The following is a 20393-nucleotide window of genomic DNA, read 5'->3' on the forward strand; positions in this document are numbered from 1 at the left end:
AAATTGTTCGTAGCGACCGATGAGCTTTCATTTCCATGCGGAAGCCACAAGTTGAGGCTTGCAGGATGCTTCTTTTCCTCGCAATGACTAGTTTTTGACGGCTTTTGAAAATCCATCGGGTACGTCATACGTTCCCAATTCAGGCAAAAATCTTGGATGTTCAATAGCATGCAGCATCTGATGGTATCCGCGCAAAAAATAAAAAAAGAAACGAGTTCTTTCAAAATATTTTGAACTGTTTCTGGAACATGCATAATTGCATCTCAAGCGCAGGAAGCAAGCTTTGGCTAAGGGAACAAACATTCGCGTGATGATTGCGGTGCATATGCATTTCTCCCCGTGTTGAGCACGCTTATGTAGTACGCGGCGTGTTTCGAAAGCACACTGCATACATACGCGATCTGCAGCCGCATTTCTGGATCTTCTCTCTCCGGCCTGGCTTCCTCTGAAAGGTGACGGAAAAGTGCATTTAAAATGAGTCCAAGTGTAAAATGCACAATTTATTTGACATGGGCAGTTTGCGAAGAGGAGATTAAACACGGTGCTAAGCTTAAACATGCCCTATCGAGGCATTTATAACAACTCTTAATTCGGACATCAATAGCGCAGTCACAGGCAGATGATGTTTCTGTCACGCTTGCAGAATTGCCGCAAATCATGGTACTGTTTGTTTACTGGTGAACAAAGTCACCCGTCCGCGGATTTATCACTACGATTCTGCTGGAGGCACTACCAGAGATCCTATCGACGACCATAGAGTATCTCAAAATAGCAGCTTGAGGGGCTAGTTGGTGCTGCATCGTATTCAGATACCATACCATACCATAGAGTATGTTTGCTGCTTTGCTAGCGAGAAGTTACAAAGCCCAGAGTGATTAGAGTCCGCTCCGACGAAGCCACCAAGAAGTTTTCCTGACGTAGCGTAGAAGTCGATTAGTCTAACAACAAGGCGGGGCAGGATAGATATCTCTTTCGGCTGGCTAAGCTCATGCATGCGTTGTCGCATCCTTGCGCTCTCCCCTCCTTCCCCCTCCCCCTTCCTCAGAAAAAAAGTGTACCAGCAGTATAATCAGACCAGGTTAGCTTTAAAGGGATGACTTTCAAATCATATTGAGCTGCAGATTAGCCCAATCAGAAGCTATTTTGCTAGACTTTCGCTGCTTTCTTAGCTACCGGAATACCGTTAAGACTACGTGACCATATTGATTTCGCCCCATAAGCATTGTTGCATATTACAAGCTAAAATTGCCATCGTTTAGTGTGTGTGCTTGGAAGAAGTGCATTATTGCGGGCGTGCGTCTCCATAATGCGGCGTAGTGCTTCCTGTTTAAGAACTAGATAGATTTAAGGCCTACTCCGCGAAGTATCTTGTACGTTGTGCGAAGTATGCTTAACTTCTTCGTTAATATGAAAGAACGCTTTTTGGTAGGATGTCGAACTGGTATCTCTGTAAAGCTACCGTGTTCTATCGTCACAAATCTTCGTCAAATTACATCTATGCAGATGAAAGCACTTTTTCGTGACTTCGTGCTTCCTTTACCACTTTCGTTCATCCTTAGTAGATTAAAGACATTAAATCGATGAGTGGAAGAAAAGTTCAAAAGTATAGCGTCTGGAAGCCATGCAACATGCAAACAGAATCAGAAGCACAAAAAATATATATGCACAAGAACAACTCTAAACAAAGTAAGGCTGCAACAAATTTGCGGTGCTAATTTAAAACTGTTTTCTAAAAAAGGCAAGGCAAACTGAGTAAGAGGTAGATTTGTAATGAACAGGAAACCTAGTCAAAGGGTGTTACAGTGCAAACGCATAAAATGGATTAGACCAGACCATACATTTACACAAATACAATGGTTAGCCAAAACAAATTGCCAAGAAAAGATTACTTGGTGAATTCGGAAAACGAACAGGATCTGTTGTTTTCAAGCGCCTCGACACACAAGATACTGCCACCCCCGGCAACCCCTATTTTGGACGTTCATTAGAAGTGTGACACTATCTGGAAATGTAATTTTACGTTTGTAATAGACATTACACTGCAGACGAGATGGACGTAATGAAAATGCATATTTCAAGCCCTACGGTGCAGGTGGATTATGCATCACAGCCAATCCTAACGATCATCTCATGGACAATTATCCTCTTCATAAGTTTATCATTGGTGATCGCATTCGTTATAATTGTGCTGTTTGGTCTGAACGAGGTTGATTGTGAGCTTATTTATCCGTTTGTTTACGTATGAAATAGAATCCGTAAGAGGGAATTAGACATGAAGTGTCTTATCTCAAAGTGGGGTGCGTTTGGTTTTTATTCTTTTTCATTCGTAATAAGATGAACATATGCTATAGCGCACTGTAGGAAGAACATAGGTGTAAACTTGACATTGGTGTGGTTCATATCACATCACAGCAATGTTATTAGGTGTTTTCGTTGTTTTACTAGCCCTATACACGAGGCTGTATGACGTGTTTTATCAGGTTGCACAAAGCTACTTACTTTAAGCATATTGAAATGACATATCTACAGATTTTACGCTTATTGAAATTGTGCTCAGATCAGTCAAATCTGCGGCGCATACGCATTTTAGAAACGAAGGAGTTGAGAGCCTTGTGATATCCTTCCCATTCCAATGCTGACAAGGCCTCCCCCCCCCCCCCCCGACCACTCTTGTTTTTTTCAAATTATGCAGTCACCGATGCTAGGAAAAATTGAACGGTGTGTGCAGATCACTCGCTTATTTTATGCACGAAAACCACAAATTATACTCACAACATTTAATAAACACTAATTGTGGTAAAAGTTTTGAGATATGTTCAAGAACCTTTTGAAAACGAGTCGAGTATTTTGAAAGCAATATTGCTCTAATTACTTTCATAGAGTATGCACCCCATATATAGCCCACAGAGCTCATCGAGTACTCTAAAATCAATGTTGCTCTAATTACTCTCATACAGTATGCACCCCGTATATAGCCCGCAGGGCTCAATCCTGACGTTTGGTTTGGCTTGGTTTGTGGGGTTTAACGTCCCAATGCGACTCAGGCTATGAGAGACGCCGTAGTGGAGGACTCCGGAAATTTGGACTACCTGAGGTTCTTCAACGTGCACTGACATCGTACAGCACACGTCCGCCTTGCTTTTCGCCTCCACCGAAAAGCGGTCGCCGAAGCTAGTATTCAATCCCGCGTCCTTGGGACCAGTAGTCGAGCTCCGTAACCACTGCGCCACCCCGGCGGGATGGATACTGTGGATGCTGTGGATACTGTGGCCTGGCATATCAAACAGCATTGGGAATTTAATGCTACACTGCGATACTGAACTTAAAAGCGCTGCATAGGTCGCACCCAGAGGTCGTCTGGAGAGCTGAAAATGCATAACTTGTAAACATGCATAGCTACTGCTCTGTATATTGAAATTTACGTCGCTTTTTATAGCGTTGTAAAAATATTGTTAGGTATACTGTCGCTTATGGTATACAAAGCTCATCACATCTATCGAACGAAGGAACGATCAATCGAACAAGGAAGGGAAAAACTGAGGCGAAACATACTGTGAGAAGCAAATGGATTTAGACGAGAGACAATGGAGATATGAATGATTTTCCGCAGCCCTTTTAGAACAGACAAGACGGTATCCACTTGCCTCCAGGCAAGGGAGGCACTATTGGGCGCGTGTACTTGAGCACTGACGCCCGCTGTAGCTCGAGGATCAGTGCCCTCGCCGCCGCCGACATGATGGTGACGGCCAGCGTCCGCCTAGCCACAGATGCGAGCAGCACACTCGTCGCGCCCACCAGGACAGTGAGCAGCAGTGGCCTGTGAACCAGGCCAGCACCCGATAGGAGCACCAGAGAGGCACGTCGCAGCAGCCGGCTACGGTCTAGGGTGGCGGCAAACGCCGAGGAACAGATGAGCGTCACCACCGAGTCCTGAGACCGAGAAGACAGGTGTGCGGGCGATCATTTGAGAAATCTCTGGTTGTTCCAGTCTCGGATTACGTAAAGCGAGGTCATTAGCTGATAGTACCGCTTTAGTAGGGAGCTCTGGATAGGTTCAGGCGCAAAATGTGTAGCTTCCACAGAAATAATAGCACGCGAACATTTTCAGCGCATTGCATTGGAAAGTATCGTTTCGAACGATTAAACATGATATTTTTAAAAAGAATCATCTGGTTTGTTTCGAAGTTGTATTTGGATTGTTTCATTGCGGTAATGTTTTCTGATATTTTCTTGAATGCAGTAGTCTCTTTGCAACGCTGTAAACTGTATTTGAGCTTATATGAAGAATTATTGCTTTTGTAGTTGTTTGTTGTTGAGCTATCATACGAACGCCGTCAGTAGGATGGTGAAAATGGCGACGCCGCGAAAGCGCTCCAGTGTCTGATCAAGGTGATTTGGAAATGAATTCAATGTAACGCGTCCACGTCGTGTGAGTAGAAAATGTTACACCAAGAATTTTATGTTTGTCATCTATATCAATGGATGAGTCCCCGAGCGATACAAATTGTGGTACACGCACCTGTTTGTTTCTGGCCTTGGATTTATTTGTATGTATTTTAATTCCGTTTCATTGAGACCAATTCACAAGTTCAGATAGAACCCAATACACAAATTTGAATTTACACATCATTACACAAGTTTGAATTTTGCTCACTAATGTAGAACCTTTCAATCCTGCATCATAAAGTTAAACTAAGATAAAAACTATATCCAAATCCATATCCACATATAAACGGTACCACCCAAGCAACAGAACAAATTATGGCAAACGCTCAGTTCCTTTACAAACGATATTCTGAACTGTGATGTATCTGATCAGTTTATTCTATATAACCACCAAACCTGAGCTCAAAATGTATTATAGAAACATAGTGTCTTCAATTTTGATTATTACAATGCTGCGCGTTCTGTTTTTATCGTACTGTGCTGTTTGGCAGTTTCAATTGTGAACTCATCTGTAATCCGCCATCATTGCATAAATTCATTTCTTAAAACTAATAAACATTCCAGCCTTCTTTCTCAACTTTTAGCCGGGGGCCTGTCCTAAGCATGTCTCTATATATACAAAATAAAATAAATTTTATCCTTATTCCCATGCATGTAGCTGACACTGCACAGGCTCGCCTTTTTGAGCATATAAACTTATAACTGTACTGTGCCGTTGGAAACAATTCTAGAATTGCATGAGTCACCTTCAGAACGCCAGAATGCTTCTGTAAAAGCATTGGTTCGTCTCGCGAACCACAATATCCGTACAAATGTAGGTAAAAATAAATTTTTACAATTCAGTTATCATTTAACGAAATTTGCACTGGATGACTGTTTGATGGAAGAGACATCTGGGCGAGTTGGTATGGTGACATGATGGAAAAACAGCGCTACAGACGTGGACGGAGGTGAAGAACAAACAGGACGGGCGCTGTTTGATGTTGATATTGCTGTTTGATATTGCATGTATCGAAAGGGATCCCGGTTCCTGTACAGCACTAAGGTTAGTGAATATCTTGGCCCGATAGCGATGCTGCTTAAAATCCCTGTATATATATATATATATATATATATATATATATATATATATATATATATATATATATATATATATATATATATATATATATATATATATATTAACAATTAAATATGCCGTGAGCTATAGTGTACCATAGTATGGAAGCGTTGATTATGCACACTGGACTATCTTCAAAGACGAAACTTTAATAGGCTCATAAGTGTCCGTCCATGACAATTGTCACAGTTCTTCGCAAGATTCGGTAGGTTACCGCGAAATTGTGACGTCATCAACTGGTGACGCGATTGGTTCATCACTGGACGTCCGGTTTCGTACAACAACCGGAACTGACGTCATCATGACGCCATATTCGGTCATGACCAATGACACACCAGGTGATTCACGCATATACGAAGCTGACCCCGCCGGGCGTCCCATCCAGGCGTTTATGCTGTACCTCTTCATTTAGCGCCTCCTCAAATGCCGAAACTACACAGCATACAAAAGGAGGAGACGCAGTAATGCAGGAATCAGTGGCATTTCAAACAGTATTTCGCCTCATTGAACTTTAGTGGCCCAAAGTGCCTTGAAAACAGTTTTAGGAGTCTATCTTAAACTGGATTTCAAAAAGATATCTTATATGTGGTCTTGTCGTTGCACTCGTTGCGGCAAGCAGAATTCTGACTAATATGCACCAACGTGCTCCGGGTAAGCTGAAATGCTTTTCATCTAAACATAAGGCACAAAACTCCAGAGGTAATACGATCACCTCGTAAAGCATTCCGCTAAATACGAAAAAAATAATATTGCTTGATTTTCACCGTACGAAGATTCCCGTGATTTGCTGTGGAGTTCTTGCGTGCTAATACTTTAAACTTATATAGTTCCCGGGCGTTCCAGTTTTATGATAATGGTTTCCATTCTTGTACTTATTTGTTTGTTACGGTCGTACCAGAAAAAAATGCCTTATACAGGTTGCCTCGCGTAAACTTAGCCAGGGTTCGAAAAAATAGCAACACTTTGGACGGAAATTGAATATGATGCATGATTCTCTCCCTATTTAAAAAAAATCACTTGCTTTGTCATTATGTCTAATCACTCTGCCCTACAAATATTGCCTGCAGATTCCAAGTGCAACACGCAAATGTTCCTCTCAATAAATTGCTTTCTGTAAGATTTATATCACGTGATCTTTTTCTACCGAATATGAAGAACAAGCACATGACGGGGCACTTGCAGACTCCTTTTTTGCTCCCTGAAGATTGCAACGAATGAGCAAGTCCGGCTGCAGTGTGACTGTGTCTGCGGGGAATAGACAGGGAAATATGCCGGTTGTAGGTATTTGCATCTCGACCTCATGCCTCATGAGCGTGCGAATGCACGTTGCTGGCCCATCGTTGCCGAAACGATAAGGCAGCCAATAATGCGAAAAAAAAAGAAGGAAACCACTTATTGGTCTTGCTTCAAAGAAGCAGGTGCTCAAAGAGTTGCGTTCCGAATGTTAGGTCTGCAGCTAATGTTCTAAAAGCCGAGTAGTTTAACATAATTGTTTACTTATTTAAAGGGTAAACAAAAATTGCCGGGGTTTCCGCAGAATAGTTACATTGCGTACATCCGGTTCAGTTTCCGCCTGAGTTGACTCTCAGTTTTTCAATTCTGGTTCAATAACGCGGGGCCTGAGTGTTACGTTCCACTCTCTCCCAAATTCGGGCATACAAGTACGATGAGGCTTTGGCCGTCTTGACTATTTCTGATATTTTCATTTTGGATAGAGGTTCATTATTATTTACATTATTAGTTAGGTATCTTTATTTCTACTTTTGGAGCTGGCTATGTGAACTGCGAGAATTTTGTCAGTGCTGCTAATTATGATTGTCTGATAAGAAAGGTAGCTATATTTACTCGAAGGTTGATATAAAGAGGATGAAGAAACCGAGCCGAGCCTGTTCCATTCGCAACAATTAACGTCGTTTTCAGGTACATAAACTAAAAAGAAAAAGTAAGGTCAGCAATATTTTACAGAAAGAGATTCGTGACCTTAATCTCGCGAGAAAAACGCAGTTAAAGGCCAAAAATGAAATACTCTTGTGTCACCCAGTCTGTCCTGAAAATAAATGGACCTTAGGATATTGCTTCCAAGGATTAGTACGGGCTAAAGGCAAAATTGCCGCATTGAAAAAAAAAAGCAGACTTAGACAGTATATTACTTTGCAGAATTTGCTTAAATACTGAGTATAAGCCCCTATAGTCAGGGCAAGAGACTTGTGTTAGGACCACAAAAAGGAAAAAAATTGTGAAAGAAGCATGATTAACAAAGAGAACGAAGGGCTAATCTAACCTTTGGCTTTATGGCGCACGTCCTAGTTATTGTACGCAAATTTTTTTGCAAGAACGCAGTAGTAGCTATTCTTGAAAACGGGCCGTTTGAATCAATGTGATACACTTGAGCCACTCAGAATAAAAGGTGGCTTTATACGAATTAATAGGTTTTATATTGTGACCGGAGGGGCACATTAATCAGTATGGGTAGCTCATTGGACACGATTTTCAGTAGCTAAGCACTAGTACAATGGTGCACTCTATTTTTCCCTTAGTATCAACTGCTATTATAAAGCCGAGCTGCAAGAACAGACGTGCGGAATAAATCAGCCACATAGGACATTTTCTAACTAACTACAGCTTCGAGGAACTCTGTAATAGAGAGTTTAGGATTAGATTTGACCACGTGAGCTTGCCTAGCATGCGTAGAGAGGCAGTCGCATTTGTATACAGCGGACGAATACTACAGTGGGGTGGTAAACAGCGGATTTCTAAAACGGGCTTAAAGATTTTCATGATAAAACTGGCTCTCAAACAAAACCGAGTAGCCATAAGAATTGAGCGTTACTCCTAGAGAACCCCCGCCAATAAGACAGCACTCTATATTTCTTGCAGCACATCGCTTGAGCATTCCAGAAAAGTGTGATCGTTTCTGTATAATGGGAATCAATATAAAGGAGGTCACCTTAGGTAACAACTGTACGGGTGAAATCTTGTACCAAAGTTTATATTTCCTTGAAGACATTATAAAATACGTATAAATACCTGGGACTATTCTTCCAGCACAAGCCCATTTTAAATTTGTTTTGTAATAATAGACAGCGATTATCGGTCTGAGTCGACCGGTTTGAAAGCGATCGCCGGAGTGGTATCCTGAAAACGCCGTAATTTCAGCTCACGGGTTGATAAAGTACGGTCGCTACGGTCGATGTCCAAGGCGACAGATTCTGAGATGTATGAAACCACAGCTGTATAAGTGTCGAGGCCTCTTCAGGAAATATCGATAATATTGCAAGACGTGAAGTTGAAATTTGTCGATTTCCGCCTACCGGCTTAACCTTATTAGCGGGATGTAATGTAGAGGCAAAATTATCATGCTATGGCGTCAAGGAAGCGGTAGTGTTGTTTTCTGCACGAATAGGAGCCTAATTACCGTACGCCTGTGTTGCACTGGCAATCCCGCTCCCCTTTCCCATCGTTTCGATCAGCTTTGGTCGCAATAAAGTGGTATGTTATCAATAGAATACTTACACTGAAAGCATGGCATCCATTCGGATTGTTTTCTATGCGTGGAAACTAGCAGAACCATAGCAATGGTCTTAATTAACTACGTTTAACCACATCCACGCCCTATGAGCCTTGCAAAACACGGGTTTCTCCGCTAGGTGTTTTCTGTCCCCTGTTCCTAAACATTGCATACGTACCGGCGCACCAGCAAACCTCCATCCCAAGGAGGTCAAGTCTTGTGTGGAGAAAGTATTGCGAGAATGCTACCCGTGCGTCTATGAGTGGTTCCCAGAACACGGTCGCCATTTTAATTCCACGCTGGTTCACTCCACATTTTTGCATGCCCATGTGCATTCGGGATGCCGTTGCACGCGCATACAAGAAGATGTACGCTATCCATGTGCGCGCTTTGACAGCGGAGTATAGGGGTTATTCACTGACGCGCTGTGCGCGGTGAACTGTGGGTTTTGAGGCGCAGTCAGCCATTTTTGTGTCGACGGAACGAACAGGGCGAATGTACGTATCACGTGCTGTCGTGCGGTTCTACAAGCAGTGGCACCCGCAGTTATATATTGTTTTTTGAGCTATCGTAGACTGTAACAGACGCGTGCACAGTGTAAACAACGGAAGCTGAAGAGCTGCGCAAAAGACCTCGGCATTTTAAGGTTCCGGGAAGTACACACGAACAACCCTACCCGAACGAGACACTTCCCCGAGATGCGACGCCACATATGGCTGGCACGGCACAACCGCACAATTATCATATAATATGAGAAATGTATGTCAAAATGGGCTAGACTGGAATCTTCCGGATGTGCGCTAGCAGCCAGCTCTTGTCACTATCTGTACACGACTGTTCTTCACGCACTCGGAAGACACATTTTCGGTAAAAAAGCAGCGCGGCAATGTATCGCTTGCAGTCATGCGCATGCATTCAGCGCGCCGCCAACACATCCTCGTGTTTTGTTGCAATAAACTCCTTCAAAGAGGACTCGCTAAACTTTGTGTTTGCCGTACTTGCCTCATTCGATCAGAAGAAGTCGGATGTTCGCATCGTCTGTGTCGGCTGCTAATCAAAGCAGACCGCATGCAGATTCGGCGCAGGAGCGTAGGCGGGCAGAGTTGTTTTGCAGAAGATTTGAAGAACTTTATAAACTTATTTATCTCTAATAAATCAAGTTTAGCTTGGCCAAAACTGCGCTGTATTTCAAGAGTTTTGTTGCAAAAAGTTATTTCGAGCCCGCAAGGTAACGAGGTGGCGCTACCGGTGTCATCGCTGTTGTCGCCGTGGCGTGTGGCAGCGGTTTCTTTTGCTTCCTTACCGCCGCAGACGATGCAAACATCCGACTTGTTCTGATCGATTGAGGCAAGCACACCAAACAAGTTTTGTATAAAAGATACTGACTACTAAACGCCATTTCTATGCAGAGTATCGGCTATAAAAACTCAGCGGTTTAGTTTGTATAAACGTTGGACGGCACGCACGTAATTGCACAAAGAGCGAGTTCGTCTGCTTCAACCGCGACTCTTAACCCAGCAGCTTGTAACGTAGTTGCGTTCTTCGAGTGGTCAGTAGGCTTGCGATTGGTTTCTTGTGATGAAGTTCGTCTGTAGGACAAGGAATTCATGAATGTCACACGTATTCATGCGTGGACACAGGCTGACGCTTACCGTGCAGTTGCGCATATCGACTGCCACGGGTTGGTACCAAAGTTTTGCTTCGTACAGGTCTCTGTCCGCATCGCGCCCACTCTGCTGCTAAATCAAACTGTCACGCATGATACCGATTGGCTTTTCATAACAACGGTGCTAGCATGAGGCAGAGTGGCAGAGCAAACGGACGTGCACGAAGAGCTAGCCTAACCGCCGCCCCGTACTAGTACTAGTCAAAACAGGACGCAAAGATGGCGTCGGCTGCATACTGACGTCAACTGTGACGTCATGTGAATACCCCCTATAGTGGGAGTTGACATCAGAGAAACCATTAGCATTGTATGGTAAACCACTATTTATCGTAGCTCTTCAGAATACCAAGCTTCAGGCAAACCGACCAGTAAATCGCTTAAGCAAATGCATACAATGTTTTTTTTTCTCGCCTGACATCAAAGCCTCTCTCGCCCCTGATAACAGACCCTAAACACCTGACCCCATCAAACTGCAAAAAAAAAGCTCTTGAACTCGATTTCATCCCCAAGTTTATTTCATATGGCAATAAAAACGACGAGCGACTACATATCCGAAGTGAGGAATCTGCGTTATCAATATTGTCACGATATTTCAGTTTTAAGTTGCTCATTTCGAATCGTGTAGTGCTTCACGAGCGACCGTTAAAAGCGGCATCTAAAAAAAATAAATAAAGGGAACACTTCTCTTCCAAGGCTCTATACGTCACCGTTAACGTCTTCCGTTTGTGAACGACCTTGCAAATTTTCTTTCTCGTTCATGGACCTCACTAATCACGTTTATTAATTACTCACCTAAGATATACCTCTGCTACCTCATTCACATTAAGGTGCAGTCGTAAGCTGCCACCTCATTTCAAAATGACATTCGACATAGATATGAAGCCCCGCTTCAGCCATGGCACATGAGCATTTTGCTTGTCCTGTAGGAGTAGAGCGTCTAAGTCGAGATGCATAGTCCCCATCTAAGCCCCCTACCTCGAATGAGCTATCCCTGCTGACGCCCGCTCCGAACTCTGTCATATAATGTGGTCTTGTGCCACCACGTTAAGGCGTGACGCCCGCTCCGAACTCTGTCGCATAATGTGGTCTTGTGCCAGCAAGTTAACGCGTGATCAATCAGTCAGTCTCTGCCCATCTCACCTGCTAACTACAACCTGCCAGAGCCGCGCCAGTGGTATTTCGTTCACAACGCGCACAAGGAAAACAAACGATGATTTTCTGCGGAATGGGTCCTTAAACCTATAGCGCTAAGACTTGAGAGGAACTTGGGGCCCGCCTTTGAAGTACGATGACAATACGACAGTGCCGAAGGTTGCTTCCTTCCCAGGATGCGCCTTACATCCACGTACACATGCAGAAACCACGGTTTGAATAAAAAAAAGATTATCCTATCAGCGGAATATCCACGCGAAACATGCCGGCATTCCCAATTTCCAGTATGTCACTGCTGCGGGTGGAATACCTCTGAGGTGGGCAAGCGGCAACGGGGTGTAGTACGAAGCTAGCACTCAACAAAGCTCAGACATCACAGAAGCCCTAGCCGCTGGCGAGGGGTATAAACGCTCGCGTGAAACGTTTTTTAAAGAGACACTGGGCACAGCTATCATCATCATCACCACCAACCTGACTATACTCACTGCAGGTCCTGTGCTAGCTGCACAGCTATATTAAATAGTGAAGCGCAAGTATTAGGCGTGCGTTCCTGGCTTGAGCGGCGTAGCAGTCAGCTTAACCAGTGGTCAGCTATAGGTTGACCCAAGAAGCCACCCCATTAAAGTTGGCTTTGGCTAACATTAGGCTCACGGTTCTGCTCAGCCTCCTTGCAAGCCGGCTTTATTAATCTGAACACAGTCTTCTTTGAGAGATTGTTGAACGACAGCGATGGAATCCCAAGGAACCGCCTCCTACCATTGAAGCCCAGGGTGTGCCTTGTTACTGTACACACCTACATGGCTGAAATATGTGATGGCTCATTATACCAGATAATAAAATCACGTAAAGAGTTGCGCTCGATATATTTCTGCTCAATGTTGAACAGGAATATTTTTTTCGGCACTCTAACGCAAACTCACATATGCTAACGACAAAACAGGCGAAAACTGACATAAATCAAGAGGTGCACGCCGGCTCCGTTATTGATGGCTTGACAATACAATGTGGCCTATAGCGTTTGTGCGGCCTAGCAACATAATGATAGGTACCGCGGTCAGCGTCGAAGGCATCTTTTACCCCCGGTTGCTTCCTTTGCATCTTCCCGAATCTCCTTCCCGATCCCCCCAAATAAGTTGTCCCAAATAAATCCAGCATACACCTCTGCGCTTCCAGCCGGACAGACCGTTGGATGCTTTTCACTTTTGAGGTGGCTGCAGGGCTGCACTAAGTCTGTAACGAAGGCGCGGCTGCGGCGTCGGAAGCAAATGGCAGACATCGCCTGAACGCCGTCCCGACTTATGCCTATAGAGACAACTATGTACGGCAGTTCAAAAAAGTTGCATGCAGAGTGGTTGAAGAACAAAAAAAAGGGGGTCTTATTAGCGCAGATTTTTACGTTTAACTCGCTGTTCAAACTTCTAATACAAGCCAGCCGAGCTGTTGTCCGTTCCAACTCTTATCTGAGTGCTTACGCAGGTAAAAAAAATTACTTTACTGTGAATTGCCGGCATCGGTGCTGATCAGGGTACGTCTGAAAATAAAGAACTCATGAAACCAAACATCGATGCGCAAGACAGCTCCTCTGTCATCATTGAGAATTTCGTACTTCCTGAGACATTGATAAACAGCGAGCATTGAGGAATTAGTATATTACGAGGTGTCTACGCAATGTGGAATGCTTATTAAAGATGTAGCTTATCGATGAAACGGGTAATAGCCACAGAAAACGTTTGTCGTGCTGAAATGGTTGTTCACTTCTCACGATCATCTTTCAACGCGCGAAAAAATAATAAAGCCGTGAAAAAGTGCATATACGAACCACAAGTGCATCTATAGCAAGCAGCCTCTGAGCTCGGCGTGGATTAATGTGTTGATACCCGGGGGAGGTTACGAAGACTTATAGTTCTCAACTTGTCAGGTACTGCCTCTCACTCTTTTTATTTTTCTTAATATGGGGGGCGGGGGCAGCTGTGGTATTTTACATCTTTGAACCTCTTTCTTGCAAACAGGGAACCTGAGTAACGCAGGCCATCCTGTATGACAGCTGCCCCCAGCATCAATCCCGCTCTTCCTTTAAAGTGAGCGAAATACCATATCACGTGTCATTTTAATTCGGATCCTCTAATACGAGGGTGCGTGCCGAGAATCATACGTCGGAGAAGCCCTCGAACCTCCTCTTGGAGGCAGACCAATCATATCGCACTCGGATGGTGCTGGGGTACACTCCTTGTATCGCCAGCTACCCACTGTTCTTCGAATGTGTACATTTCCATTGGCGTGGTGCACTTCCCTGCTGGGCTGAAACATTCGGCAAGACTTTCTTAGCCAAACTTTGAACGAAACCAGTGTGGATGCTTTTAGGCGTGCAGATCGCCAACCGCAGAACTATAATTTGTTAAAGGAGGGCAGGAGTAATTGTGTGAGGCTCGAACGGCCGTTCTTGGTTCCCGATTGACCCCTTTTACCACAATGCAAGTGCGTGCAATTGCGCCACGATTGATTGATGAAACTAGATGGGTGGCGAGAGCACTGTTTGCACGCAGGCTCACCCACGACGGCCGCACGATTCGTCATGAAGGAGAGTGGGCCCGTATTCCGAGTTTGCATTTTATTAGAAAGTGCCGCTATCCCCTAGACCTAGAGTCATCTGATTGGTGGAAGCGCCGGAAGTGGCGATGGCATCCGGTTCTACTGTGTCCATCAATCAGATGACTCGAGGTCGAGTAGATTACGACACTCGAAAATGATGTAATCTAGTAACACGGACCCTGGTGAGGGTATAAGTAAACGGATCGCGTTATTGCTTCCTATTTCAATGGTTTCCAGATTGAAGCTTTCGCACATTGTACGCATATGCGCGTAGTGGTTTCCCGTGGACAAAAATTTTAACGTTATAAGGCCAAACGAGAATTAAGTGCTAGTCCCTTGTGTTTCACCTCGGTTTTTGTTTGGGGTTGAGTTCTAAAGGCCAAGCAGAGTTCAGACAACGACTGAGGAAATCGGTAACATGGGAGCTTAGAGATTATTAATAAAGTTTTGGGGCCACTTAGAGCTCCTTAAGAGTGAAATGGGATATCAGCGTCTCCTGAATTTATTGCGTACGAATGGAAGCTGATGAAGACGAGTACATGGAATGCACAGAGCGAGAAACGAGTACAGTCGTAAGCAGAAGTGGTATACAACACTCAGTCGGTGACGGAGGTCGGGAAAACGGCACGGCAATCCCGTTTAGTGACACTGATAGGGACAGCGACAGTGACACATGCATCTGGATAAAATGGGGTACCGGCGTGATTGTTTCGATCCCTAAAAGCTGTTGCGGGATGAAGTAGCAATGCAGTTTTCCCTAGCTCCGCCACTGGCTGAGTGTTGTATACCACTTTTGCTCACGACCTATACATAAATATGTGTATGCTCGCCAGCGGTGATGGCATAGTGTTTGATGCAGTGGCCATTAAAAATGATCTGTACACTCCGCCTCGGGCTCGTAACCCGCTCACGGCCATAAAGCATAGCACTTTATTTCGAGGTTGAGAAGGCTTCAGGCATCACACAGCGCCTAAATATAAGGGTGTAAGCCCAAGCGCTGATGCTCTAAAAACGGTTTATTCTATTGGATAGGAAAACCGTTTTTAGAGCATCAGCGCTTGGGCTTACAGCATTTCCTTCAAAAAAAAAGTAAATACAAGTGTCGAAGTCAGAGGAAGATTGGGTACTAATAACAGACAAGGAAGCATTGAACGCTGCAAATGCACTGCAAAGAACAATGTTGTAATAAAAAGGAGCACATATACAGCGACATAAACTTTGGTTTTGGTTGACAGTTCATTTTTAAGAAGGCATTCACAAAAGTATGTATTCATGAAAAGTGAATTAGGTACAGCTTGCGTATGAGTAAAGAATATTCATAACATACAAAGGTGGCAAAAAATGACAAGACGCTACATTACAGGAACACAGATTTCAGTTCATTTGGGTTTTTGGGTTAAGATATTATATATATATATATATATATATATATATATATATATATATATATATATATATATATATATATATATATATATATATATATATATATATATATATATATACCGTTTTCATTATCAACCAAGACACAAATTCACAGAATACTAGGTGTGTAAAACTAATGATTCCATGCTGATACGAGAATGCACTTCAGTCAACAGATATGGTATACACCATAAAAGCGATTGACGCAAAAAACTGTCGAAAAACTGCTTCATGCGATTTTAATGCAAGTATTTGTAATTTTCACTTAAGTCAACTTGAAAGCTCCAATGCGTCTCGAAGTTCATGCTGCGTCCATCGCTTCCCTGGGACTTCCATTCTCCTCACCGCGGGGATTACACCCGTATATTTAGGCGCTGTGTGATGCCTGAAGCCTTCTCAACCTCGAAATAAAGTGCTATGCTTTATGGCCGTGAGCGGGTTACGAGCCCGAGGCGGAGTGTACAGATCATTTTTAATGGCCGTGTAAGCCCAAGCGCTGATGCTCTAAAAACGGTTTACTCTATTGGATAGGTGCCCCGCCGGGGTGGTGCAGTGGTAAGACGCCCGACTACTGTGCCGGAGTTCCCGGGTTCGAACCCGACCGCGGCGGCTGCGTTTCGATGGAGGCGAAACGAAGTGGCGTCCGTGTGCTGTGCGATGTCAGCGCGCGTTAAAGATCCCCAGGTGGTCGAAATTACTCCGTAGCCCTCCACTACGGCTCCTCTTTCTCTCTTTCCACTTTCATTCCCACCTTCCTCCCTTCCCTTACGGCGCGGTTCGGGTGTCCACAGAGCAAGTGTGACAGTTACTGCGCCTTTCCCTTCCTGTGAACCAATTTATTATCTATTGGATAGGAAAGGCATCATTGCACTTGAAACAAAATAGCGAGCTCTGTTTACTAATGCCACACCTTTAGGACTAGGAGTGCTACACGTCGGACTGGACAGTATACCACCATGCTGAAGACTGAAGATGAAAGCTGCATCTCCGAAGACTGAAATAGGCCTTTGACGTGAGTGGCTGCTATGCGGGAAAACTGATTCATGTTGAGCTCGAAGCCCTTCCTGATCTCGCATCACTCTATTTACGCCTTGGTGTGCATTTAGCTTGCCGCGTTTAGATGCTAACTACTGTTTTGTTGTACCTGTAAACTGCGCTCACGAGAAGTTCGACCGTATGCCCTGTTTTGCTGGCACGTCTCCTGTCATGCCATTGGAAAGGTTTACCTGGTTCAAGGTAAACCGAAGATTTTTAAACGAAAAGTGGATAATTTAGCCGTCGTGAGAGACCAGGCTCGATGGCCTTTTATCTAGAAGGTCGGGGTATTCACAAAAACTTAAGTAAGCTTCATACTCAATTATCACAGTTATTTCTGGATACTCTGGGTATGCGGTATATTATTCCGAACCATGTATGCTTAAAGATATCTCGGTATTCTGCGCCCACTCTCATTCAGCGTACTGCCTTACGCAACACACCAGAGAAGGAAATCGCAGGACATTATGAAGCTCCAATCCACTGCCTCTCGTTTTCCGGAAGGGCCGTGCCATGTTAGGAACTGTAAGCCTATAGGCTTCACGCTGTCCTAGGTCCTTGTTCTCAAGCGCAATAGGACCACCTGCAATATATCGCCGTTATTTGCATACCCGAGACATGGAACATGCAGATGAATCCATGGACCGCGATATATGCGTTCCTAGCGGCTCTTTTCCTTGACCAAAAAATTTAATCGCCAAATTCGTTGCCCTCTGGCGCGAGCACCCAAAGCAGAATTTCACCATATCCTCTCCATGTGCTCTGAGTTCCCGTCATCATGCAATTATCAACTAACAGACATATCGCAGTGTCCAGCTTGGACACAGCTGTACAAAACGAGCTAGTAGGCTGGGCTCGCAGAGGGCCACATGCTCCTGGTCACCCTACGCGATATTGAACCGACCCATCAGTATTGGCCTTGAGCAGAGTCGCCACCTAGCGTCACAGCGGCGAAACTTACCCTGTGTGGATGCGTGTTCGCGTCGCGTGCCAGCCCGCAGTGATTTACGTACGCGCATGCGGCGTGTACAAGAGTGCTTTTTGTGTCACGTTTTTTTTTATTCGATATTTATTGCCTCAGGGCATCACTAGGGTAGGAGATGAAGGATGAATAGATGATTAAATGAGTGGAAAAATGTTAGCTGATTTTAAGAAGTGCAGAAGTTTCGCGGTTCCTATGTGCGGTTCCTCTGTGCTTTTTCTTACCTATCTGCCTCTTGCAAAAGAAATATGAACAGACTATTACCGCAAGCTCCATTTAAAAAATATATACTTGTCCATTTCGAGTATGTCACGCTGGAAAGGACATCATCAGTCGCGGTCTTCGGCGCCTGAAATTCTTTGACAAGCGGTGTCTCAAACGAAGTGCTGCTGTCGTTAGGCGCTGTGTCAAAGCAAAACAGGTAGCTGCCGTCAATGCAACAACGCTGAATAATGTTATATTCTCGTTTCTGTGTGAAATACCACAACTACTGAAACATGCGACCGCAGACTGCTGCATAACAAACTCCAGTTTGAACAAATCGCTCTGTGCCTTCTGTATCCGCGACAGAATCGTCCGAGTACCTTTTTTGTTTGTTTGTTTTTGCTGTTAAACCTCTGTCGCGATGTATCATTGGTAAGGCGCTCGACTGCTGATTTAGAGAACGGGGGGTTCATTACCGATAGTTTCGGAAGGCGCTCCACGGCTGTGGGATTTAACTGCACGTTAAAATATCCCACGTGGTCAATGACACCGAGACTCGCCCCTACATTATCCGTCATATAGCCCGTGTTGCCTGGCGCGTTAAAGCCATATATTCATTTCATTTGTTTTCTCATGTTGAAAGGTACTGCCCACCCGCAACAGTGTTAATGAGCACGTTTGGCTTTAGAGAAATGCTCGAACGTTTGAGAAATAAATCTTGGCAGTACCTGTTACACGAAATATTACATAATACACATAGATCTATGCACTCATGGCAGAACATTAGAATCAACCCCTTTTCGTCCGTGCTGTCTTTAGAGCAGACTGGTTGTTCCTGACAAGGGGAGTAAAGGGGCTTCATACGGGCTTTAACATCGGTGTTTAGTTCGGGAATAAATGCATATTTATAGTCGCATGATAAGATGAACTCCATTTCTTTCAGGATAGTTTTATATCGGCACCTGGTTTGGAAGTAAACGACAGAACCACCCCAAGTCACAGTAATTACAATGAGAAAGAAATGTTCAGCCTCCGAATTTTTTTGCCAGAACATGCGAGCGACCAAGCTTTTACGATGTCTTCGCAGCTATTGATCCGTAGCTTGCGTTTTAACGTTAGTGAAAATTAATCGCTGATATTCATAAGTTTTTTAAAGTGTGTAAAAGTTCTATCACATGGTGAAATTCATTGTCAATGAAAAGCAAATATTTATGCGACTAAGTTACCATTTATAACCATCACACACATCAGAAATTTCTTTTAGCTTAATCCTCGAGCCAAGCACGACATAATGAACCATTGCTGCCTCGATTCATTTTAAAGTACTGCAGGTCAGAGCACGAACCTTGTATCTCCGTGGGCTGGACACTAAATTTGCCTCGATCACTCATATAAGACACGTGCACGCTGTTGAAAGGGCGATATGTCATGTTCAGGACCAAGCATCAGGCCTGTGAGCGCCGTACAACGAAAAAGCATGCAAAGCGATGCCAGTTAATCTAAAAGACGAGTGGTTCTGTGCCGTTTTTCTAAAATCCGCGCATCTTCTTTTTTTTTTTTTTTGTTGCTACATTTGCGGATTTTTTTCTGCAATATTGGAACACTCTGAACAGTAAATCGCTAATGTATTGCGTAAGACACGTTTTCATCGCCAACAAACCCGCCGTAAACTCGGAAGCAGACATAGGCCGCGTGCGTTTTTGCGAACGCCGCCGGCTGCCGATCCCCACTTTCGGAGCGACGGTGGCGCCACCTCTAGGTCGATCTCGTGGCGAATAGGCAATGACCATAATGCTCAAAAACCAATAAACGTTTTCACCACCACCACCACCTGTGTTCGTTTTTGTGCTTTTTTCGTCTGATTCGACTTTCTTTCTATTTTAATTGGGGCACTCCATTTCTGCTGAAAAGGCTAACTTCTTTCGTATTTGTTGGTACAATATAGGACAAGTGCTAAGAGTACTCCTGAGCATTTTAATGCACCTAACAGCCACAGGCCTACGCAGAATCAGCCTTAAACCCGTTACAAAGCCTGGCGTAATGTTTCGTAATATTTTACTAATCCTCTCGTGAAAGAACACTCCAACTGTCAATTTGACTGTGAAAGCTCCAAGCAACAACAACAAAAAAAAACTATCGTCATACATCACAACCATGTAGCCGCCTATACAGATATAAAAAGTCATTTTTATGCGTCAGAACAGATAAATATACTAAAAAAGTGTTTTTGATATACGCATACATAATCACTCTCTGTATCCTTATT

At 44.0% G+C, this 20393-nt stretch overlaps 1 protein-coding gene across 1 annotated transcript in view; it reads right to left on the reverse strand.

Moving 5' to 3' along the window:
* LOC146195005 (sodium-dependent high-affinity dicarboxylate transporter 2-like) overlaps positions 1-20393 on the reverse strand; it is a 56390-nt gene that overhangs the window by 23890 nt on the left and 12107 nt on the right. Inside the window, exons 3-4 of the mRNA XM_084596697.1 lie at positions 3645-3930; positions 397-445 (exon numbers count right to left, since the gene is read on the reverse strand). Of these exons, the coding sequence (XP_084452823.1) occupies positions 397-445; positions 3645-3930 (335 nt within the window). The remainder of the gene's footprint in view (positions 1-396; positions 446-3644; positions 3931-20393) is intronic.

The sequence above is a fragment of the Amblyomma maculatum genome, chromosome 3, assembly GCF_055883805.1.
Source record: "Amblyomma maculatum isolate TAMU_Amacu chromosome 3, ASM5588380v1, whole genome shotgun sequence".
NCBI lineage: Eukaryota > Metazoa > Arthropoda > Arachnida > Ixodida > Ixodidae > Amblyomma > Amblyomma maculatum.